This window comes from Bison bison, unplaced genomic scaffold (genome assembly GCF_000754665.1).
Source record: "Bison bison bison isolate TAMUID 2011002044 unplaced genomic scaffold, Bison_UMD1.0 scf7180017864466, whole genome shotgun sequence".
In the NCBI taxonomy this organism is placed as follows: Eukaryota; Metazoa; Chordata; class Mammalia; order Artiodactyla; family Bovidae; genus Bison; species Bison bison.
This window is the reverse complement of record NW_011495027.1, coordinates 2565693-2575126: the sequence shown is the minus strand read 5'-3', so window position 1 is coordinate 2575126 and position 9434 is coordinate 2565693. Positions and strand designations below refer to the sequence as shown.

General features: G+C 42.2%; 1 protein-coding gene across 3 annotated transcripts in view; it reads left to right on the top strand.

Moving 5' to 3' along the window:
* MCOLN2 (mucolipin 2) overlaps positions 1-9434 on the top strand; it is a 64852-nt gene that overhangs the window by 50976 nt on the left and 4442 nt on the right. For 2 of the 3 annotated variants that reach the window (XM_010860312.1, XM_010860313.1), the window contains exon 12: positions 8527-8733. In XM_010860312.1, coding sequence (XP_010858614.1) covers positions 8527-8733 — 207 coding nt within the window. Of the gene's footprint in view, positions 1-1457; positions 1662-8526; positions 8734-9434 lie in introns of those variants that run through there. The other variant, XM_010860314.1, reaches the window with a different exon arrangement.

Sequence of the window (9434 nt, the reverse complement as noted above, 5' to 3'; positions counted from 1 at the left end):
CCATGGGCCTTTGGCAATTGGGACAATAGAAACAACAAAAATATAAATAATAGCAGCTAACACTTGAGGCAATGCTAAGCATTTCTCTCTTCTCTTTCATTTAATTTTGTCAACAGCCCAGGGTAGTCATTTTGACTTAGGTTTCCTACAAGGAGAAAAGTAAAGATGTAAAGGATTGTATTGACACTGGTATACAGCTCAGCTTTAAGTTTTGACCTTGATAGTTGCATTAAAAAAAAAAAACAAAACCATGATCAAATCTGGTTTATAAACTCTTCACAAAAATTGAGCAATCCATAGAATGCAAACTTTTGGTATTTTCCTACTAAAATAAATCCTAGTAACTTGGAATCCACCCAGACTTTCTCCTCTTCAAGCGTTACACTTAATTTGTCCAAAGAGAATTACCATTTTCCTATTTGAAAAACTGTATAGTCAACAAAGTGACCATCTCTGGATTATTAGCAAATCTTGATCATCTTACTGCTCTTCCAGTTCTATCCCACTGATTTAAAGGTGGCTCATCAGTAAAAACCGTTCTTTGATATGATCTCTCTGATCTGGAGAATTTATTGTCTTGGTGCCCAGGAAAATTAACTTTTTTCTTCCTTACTTGCCTCCTGGTCTGAATGCTTTACCATGTTTTTGTCACAAGAGGGCAGTGTTGCACCATGTGGAATAAATGCTGCTCTTCCACGGCCAGTGAATTTATCCAGTGGTCCCGTGGCTATTAATGGTTCTCTACCTTCCCTGGTGGCACTAGTGGTAAAGAACCCGCCTGCCAATGCAGAAGACTTAAGAGACATGGGGTCGACCCCTGGGTCTGGAAGATCCCCTGGAGAAGGGTATGATGGCAACCCACTCCAGGATTCTTGCCTGGAGAATCCCCATGGACAGAGGAGCCTGGCTGGTTACAGTCCATGGGGTTGCAAAGAGTCAGGCACACATCTTCCCTATCCCATCATTGTTCTGGAAGATGCTCAGAAATGTTGTTTTAATTTTACCAAACTAGCTACCATTCTCAAGTGCTATGTGCTAAATAGATAAGGTGCCCATGTTCTTTTCCTCCCTTGGTCTGTTAGCCCTCCCATTAACACTGTGGGAAATATTCTTATCTTTAGACAGAAAATAAGGATCTTAATAAGTTAGATTCCTGGGGTTGAATAGTTAGTGAATGGCTGAGATAGGATTCACACCCAGGTCACCTTTACCTTAATACACATCATTTGACCAATAAGCTGAAGGCTTTTCTTCTTTTCTTTTCTTGGCATTACCTAGAACAAATCATTACAAAAGAGCATTTAGTCTGACTCAAGAGTGGATCGACCATGAGAGGAAAGCCGAGTCATTAGTCTTCTTTCTTTCAATATGTGTCAAGGTTACCTTGTGAAAAATGGTGTTCTTTGCTTTGTGAGTCTTAACTGTATTTTCATTTCTTCCGTTCTGTCCTTTCAAAGAGTCCAGAGGATCAGCACTATCCAAGAAAAATATGAGAGCTACAAATGAGAGCCATGTCTGTACTTTTAAATTTTTTCTAGTAGCCACATTAAAATTTTTTTCAGAGAAATGGATGAAATTGATTTTAATTATGCATTTTATTTAATCCAATATATTTCAAATATGACTTCAGCCTGTATTCAATATAAAACATTGAGGTATTTTACATTCCTTTTTTAGGCACCGAGTCTTTGAGATCTGGTGGGCATTTTGTCCTGACAGCACACGTCAGCCTGGACTGGCTATTCTTCAGATGTTCCATAGTCACCCGGAGCTGGTGCTGCGATATTGGATGTTTCACCTCTTGACTTATGTCTCTTAGTTAATCTCACTTCTCCCCTGGAGGAGTAGAGAGATAAGAACTATATCTCTGGGGTTGTATAGCAGGTCTGTTTATGGCTTCTATCTCCCATTCCTAACCAAACTGATCTATTTGGAAAACACAGAGTCGAGTTAATTCAGTGGCTGCACTGCTCAATAGTTAGAGAAAACCTTCGCTTTGGTTTTGGACTTCAGTTTTTTCTTCTCCATATTGCTTCTTCTTTGGGTCTAAAGTTAAAATTGTTTACTCCCCCTGCACATCTCTCTCCAAACCAATCCAAATGGTCAAAAATGTCAGGTTCTGCCAGTCAGTCACTATCTGTTGAATCAGAAGACCTTCAAGTATTGCCTGAAAGCCGGACGGCACCATAGTGAGCATTTTCTAGAATTTCTAGAATCACAGCTAGCTTGGGTGTAGAAGCTCAATCACTCTTTAAACAAACAAAAAACTCTAAAGAGAAGATATCAGAAAAACCGGAATTTCACCCTGATGCTTGTCTGGCAGCAGGAATCCCACATTTTAGCTTCTGGGTTTCCTGTTAGACATAGATTTCAATGGCTCAACTGAAAGAGAATAAAAATACAAGTGTCCTGCCAACGTTTACTCCAGCACTAATGGACATTGGCACAATGCCCTTTCAAAATGTGTGAGCAAGGTGGGCTGGAGCCTGTTGCTGTTTAATAATTCAAGATGAGGACTGGAAGAACATAATTGTAACGTGGCTTTGACATTTCCAGAGTACTTTCTGAGGAGTATACCGCAGTCTTGCATTTATTGTCCCCATTTTTCAAATGAAAAGACAAAGCATTGAAAAATCACCGGTCTTCGCTGATGCCATGGGTAAAATTTCAGTGGCACCAGAATTATACCTTCTTGCTTTCAAGGCCTCTGGTTTTATCCAAGCACCTTTCTTATTCAAAACAACTATTAGCTGGTTAAAACATTTTATATGAATGCTACATGAGACTCTTAGCACCAACTCTTGAAGCAAATTTTTATGTCACTCTCTGACATAAGCCATTGCAATTTGTGCTTTCATTCACATGAAAGTTCTTTTTGACTCAATTGAACAATGATCATTTGTGGAACGAATGCTTGGGTTTTCACTGTGGTAGCCTGGAGCCTGTGGAGACTCTTTGAGGAGATATCCATTTGATATTTATTCAGCATCTACTGTGCCCCCAACACTGTCAGATTCTTCTAGCCCAAATTCTTAGAGGACAGGGACCATGGATTATTGCTTTTTGCATTCCTCATGTCAAGTGTGGTACCTAGAACATGGTAAGGGCTTAGCAAGTTTGCTGAATGATGAGAAACAGAGACATAGCAGTACCTGCTTTCTGGGGACTTACAAACTTGTAAGAACCAAAGAAATTTCCTAGGAATGCATCTGTAGCCTGGAGGCACATTAGGACCTTATTTCTCTTTACCTTGGGTATTTTTTTAATCTCTATTTTTTAAAAATTGAAGTATGGTTGATTTGGAGAAGGAATGGCAACCCATTCCAGTATTCTTGCCTGGGAAATCCCATGGACAGAGGAGCCTGGCGAGTTACAGTCCACAGGGTCATAAAAGTGTTGGACACAACTTAGCAACTAAACAACATAATTGATTTACAGTGTTTCAAGTATACAGCAAAGTGATTCGGTTATACATACACACACACATATATATTCTTTTTCAGATTCTTTTCCATCATAGGTATCACAATATATTCAATACAGTTCCCTATGCTATATAGTAGGTCCTACTTGTTTTGCTCAGTCGTGTCCGAACCTCAGCGACCCCATGGACTACAGCCTTCCAGGCTCCTCCATCCATGGGATTTTCCAGGCAGGAGTACTGGAGTGGGGTGCCATCACCTTCTCCGATATAGTAGTGTGTACCTGTTAATTCCAATTTCCTAATTTATCCTCCTCCCCTTTTCCCTTTGGTAACCATAAGTTTATTTTCTATGTCTATGAGTCTATTTCTGTTTTGTAAATAAGATCATTTATATTGTATTTTAGTTTCCACATGTAAGTGGAATCCACATATAAGCTATCATGTGATGTTTGTCTGTCTCTGTCTGACTTACTTAGTATGATAATCTCTAAGTCCATCCATATTGTTGGAAATGGCATTATTTCATCTTTTTATGGCTGAATAATATTCCATTATATATATATATATATATAATGGAATATGTATATATATATATATATATATATATCTTCTTTATCCATTCATCTGTTGATGACATTTGAGTTGCTTCCATGTTCCATGTTTTGGCTGTTGTAAATGCTACAAATATTGGAATGCATATATCTTTTTGAAATTAGACTTTTCTCTGGATATATGCCCAGGAGTGGGTTTCTGTATCATATGGTAACTCTAGTTTTTTAAAGACCCTCCATACTGTTCTTCACATTAGGTATTTTTAAAGCTAACTTATACTGTGGATCTTGGCCACTGAAACTAGCTCACAGCCACTTCTTATGGTATGAAATGGTAGAGTATGTACCATTTACTTACCTTATTAGGTCTCTATTTAACTTTTTGGTAGGTTAAAATAAATCTCACGTGCCCAGAGAAGAGGGAGATAAATAACGCTAAATATAAGAGGGAGATAAAAAATGCTGAGATGCATATTATGTCCAAACTGATTCTAAGTAACTGTACAGGAAACTAAGGGATGAATTTGCACTGTGCCCACCAACTCGCAGTTCTGGAACTTGAAACACAGACTGCTGGACGTTCTTGACACTAAAGAAAGAATTGGCCAGTTTCCAAGAGAAACTGAGAAATATGGATTAAAAAATTTTTTTAAGTAATTAATTTTTGGTTCTGCTGGGCCTTCATTGCTTTTCGCGGACTTTCTTTAGCTGTAGCGAGTGGGGTCTGCTCTGTGTTGCAGTGCTCGGGCTGCCCACTGTGGTGGTGTCTCTTGCTGCCTTGTGAGGGCTCCAGGGCACATGGGCTTCAGTAGTTGCGCACACGAGCTTAGTTGCTCCTTGGCATGTGGAGTCTTCCCGGACCAGGGATCAAACCCATGTCCCCTGCACTGGCAGGTGGATTCTAAACCACTGTGCCACCAGGGAAGTCCCAAGGAATATGGATTATTAATGGTGCTATCAGAGTTGTAATCGATGTTCATAGAAACCAACTTGAACCACATTGTCTTAAGGCCAGTGGTGGGGTGGAAACTAGTTACTCTGGGAACTGCCTGTCTTATTATTAAATTATCTGCATATTAATAAGTGATTTGCTCCAATGGATGTTCCCTCCAGATCTCTGTGGAGAGTGACTTTAGTCCACGTCTTCAGAGTTGTTGCTGATGTAGCAAAGCCATGGGCATGATTCTTATTTGGGGTATGTCCGTATGCTCTCCCTTGGTTACAGAATTTACCCCGTGAATCTGTCATGGACTGGGAGTTTGCTAGCTGGTTGGGGTACAGAGAAGTATGCAGACAACAATTAGAAACCAGTAGTTTCTTCTGTGGTTCTTACTGTTATAGAGCACAAATTAGAGCTGCCAGGGCAGTCTGTCTTGATGTAAGACTGAAATAGCCCTTCAACACTGGCTTCATTGGACAGAGATGATGACGGATGTACCAGATGAAGAGAATAAATCCCAGAGAGGTGACCCAGGTGTTGTGAGAGGAGGCAGACACACGATCTTGACACTGCCATTCAAGGGATGGCATGAGGCCCCGTAAACGAGGAACTTACTCCAGGGTTCTTGGTTTGGATTTTTACTTTGCCTCCAGACTTTGCATTATTGTTAAGCAAGAGAAACGATCTGAAGGCTATGTTCTTTGAAGTTTAGATTTTACTGCAGCTTAGACTGGAGGCCGAAGAGGTTGGAGTGAGAAAGACTTCCCTGGAGTTTTCTGTAATAAATATTTAAGTGTGACATCAGAGAAGGGGTAGAAAGAGTGGGTTAGAGAAACACCATACAAACAGACAAACCTTATTAGAGAGTAGAGCAGGAAAAATAAATTCATTCAACACACTGCTTTTTTTTTTTAATTGAAGTATAGTTGATTTACAGTGTTAGTTAATTTCTGCTGTACAGCAACATGACTGTTATACATATATATAGATTCTTTCTTTAAATATTCTTTTCCATTGTGGTTTATCGAGGTTCCCTGTGCTATATAGTAGACTTTGTTGTTTATCCATTCTATATATAATTGCTTACACCTGCTAACCCCAACCTTCCACTCCAGCCCTCCTCCAGCCCCCTCCTCTTAGCAACCACACATCTGTTCTCTACGTCAGTGAGTCTGTCTGACATACAGAACAGTCTCTATGTCTCTATTCCACAGATAGGTTTCTTTTGTGTTGTATTTTAGATTTCACATATAAACAACACATAGTTTTAAGCACTTGATTATTTTGGAGTAATCTTTTTCTGGTAGGAGGCTGCAATGGCAGACAGAGATAGAAAATTTGGAAGGGAAGCCCATTTTCTGGGCTCAGCTGGTGGGAGCTATTATTGTGTTGCATGTGAATCCATATTGATGGATTCAGATACAGCTCCGAACTGGAAATGTCCCAGAGACATTCACAGGGACTTGTCCCCACAGCCACACACGCTGGCTTGATGGATGTACTGGCCCCTCCTCCCGCTAAGGACAGAATAGGTTCTGTTTCAGCTTTAGAGCAACCTGTTGTATCTGCATTTCTGAAAACTTTTAATCGCCTTTTGCCTATTAACTCATTATCATTCTTCACATAGAAACTTTTCACACTCATCTAATGTTTAACTCTCTGACCTCAGAGACTTCATTCATTAAGCACTTGCTGTTTACTTTCTGTGGATATGGCAGCTGGTGGTCAAGCGCGTAAGCTGGGTGGGGGCTGCGAGCCTCCTGGGGCATTCCACACCAGCCCCTGCCCAGCTCTGCCCCCAGGGCTTCAGGTGTTCAGTCAGCCTCTTGCTAATTACCTCCTGTCCCTGCCTCTACCCGCCCCTTAAACTGGCCTTGTCTGGAACAGAGTCCATCCGAGGTTCCTCCCCCACCCTCCTGGGCTTACTTTCTCCCCACTTTCCTCTGGATTCCTTGCAGTCCTGGGCCCCTGCACTCTGTCCAACTGGCACCCTGGCCCCTGAGCTTCTCATTCTAGGAGACCTTCACGTGCCACGGAAACAGAGAGCAGATCCTATTCCTCTTCTGTCCAAGTTTTCACTCTTCTCCAGGGAAGGCGGGATTAGTCTGAAATATTTAGAAGCCCAGACAAGGCTCTGTGAGCACAGCACATACTCACTCTCCAACCACTCCTTAGGCTCCGCACCTGTTCCCTCCATATTCACTGAGCAAATTTATCTTCCTCCTCTCACTGATGAGCACCTTGGCTTTCAGGCCTGACTTCTGAGGGCCACTCCTTAGGCAGCCCACCCAGCTCCGCCACAGGTGTTAGGTTTCTTGGCAGTGGCCAGTCCACTGTTAGCGGGGGAGCCCTCAGAAGACACACCATGATCATTCATCCTAATGCACTTTCCCACCTCTGGTAATCTTGGGCTTTTAAGGCTCGAAAATTATCTGAATCCATGGTTGGAAAGGCTACAAAGAAACCAATTTTCTTGAGCCTCTGTCTCTGGCCCTTCCACCTTTGCTGGTGCTCTGCAGTTCTTTCAGAAAGCAGTTTAGCAGATTTTAGCCTTAAAATGTTAATCGTGGGCTTCCCTGGTGACTCAGTGATGAAGAATCTGCCTGCCCATGCAGGAGACACTGGTTTGATCCCTCATCTGGGAAGACCGCACCTGCTGCAGAGCAACTAAGCACATGCACCACAACTACTGAGCCCCCGCTCCGCAATGGGAGGAGCCCCCACTCCACAAGAGAGGAGCCCCCGCTCAGCAATGGGAGGAGCCCCTGCTCCACAATGGGGGGAGCCCCCGCTCCGCAAGAGAGGAGCCCCCGCTCCGCAATGGGAGGAGCCACCTCAACGGGAAGCCTGCACATCGCAACTAGAGTGCAGCCCCTGCTCACTGCAACTAGAGAAAAGCCAGTACAACAGTGAAGACCACACATGGCCAAAAAAAAAAAAAAGTTGATACTGAGACCTAATAATAGGAAAAAACTCAGTGCCAATAAATGTGATTTGCATTGTTCTTTACAAGAGCAAACATGATTAGGATGTCCAGTGAAAGGGAAATAGTTACAGTTGACATTTCCAACAAATCATCTCTGGGTATGAATAATACAAGACTGTGTTAAGTAGAAAAGAAAGAAAAATCTGATCCAAAATTGTCAGGTGACATGATCCCAAATATATAAAAAGTCATTGGAAAAGACCCTGATGCTGGGTAAGACTGAAGGCAGGAAGAGAAGGGGGTGACAGAGGATGAGATGGTTGGATGGCATTATTGACTCAATGGACATGAGTTTGAGCAAACTCTGAGAGACAGAGGACAGGGAAGCATGGGTGCCACAGTCCATGGGGTTGCAAAGAGTCAAACATGACTTAGCATCTGAACAACAACAGAAAGAGTGCAAAGGGAAAAAACTGAGAGAGGTGCCAAGAAACTATCTTTGTGAATGTAGAGGAGAGTTTTGAGTAACAATTTGCAATGCATGGTATTCCAGGTGCCCTAAAGTGAATGTTAATTGTAATAAGAATGGCAGCAACAACGTCTTCAGCAAAACCAGCTAACTAGATACTTCTCTACTTCATTGGCTAGCATATCTCAGACTACTTTTGGTCTCCTTCCTCCACAGTTTGAAAATCTGAACACGGTTGCTGAGTGTCTGTTTTCTCTGGTCAACGGTGATGACATGTATGCGACCTTTGCTCACATCCAGCAGAAGAGCCACTTGGTGTGGCTGTTCAGTCGCCTGTATTTATATTCCTTCATCAGCCTTTTCATATACATGATTCTCAGCCTTTTCATTGCAATTATTACAGACTCTTATGACACCATTAAGGTAAGCAGTTATCATTATTTCCTACCAAAAACTATTGCAAATTCTGTATAGATTGGAACATAGGAAAATACTATAGTTTTTTACTTACTTAAAATACTATAGTTTTACTTAGATTTTTGAGATTTTGTAGAAAAGAAACTTTTTAGATGCTGGGGGTTCATTTTAAATATGCATTTAGGACATTGTCCTTGGTGCCCAGATTGGGGTGCGCTGGTTTGGAGCTATAGTGGAAAAGAGAAAGGAAATGGGTAAAGATGGGCCTGCCTGCCTGCTAAGTCGCTTCAGTTGTGTCTGACTCTAAGTGACCCTATGGACTATAACCCGCCAGGCTCCTCTGTCCATGGGATTCTCCAGGCAAGAATACCGGAGTGGGCTGTCATACCCTCCTTCAGTGGATCTTCTCGACCCAGGGATCGAACCCCCATCTCCTGCATTGCAGGCAGATTCTTTACCACTGAGCCACAGGGGAAGCCCGTAAGGATGGGCCGAATTTGGTAAATCAGGTAGTTGGGCTGTGGATCTTAGTGCTTACAGGCGTACGTGCCTGTCCTGGAACTTCGGCTTTGAGTGCTAAGTTTCGGTGATAAGGGGTGACCATCTTCCTGACAACTGTCCAGATGTGGGCACCCCTCAAACACTGGAAGCCACTCGTGTGATGCAGGTTTCCTTTAAGTTACAAATCTAAGGCTTTTGTGGCTGTT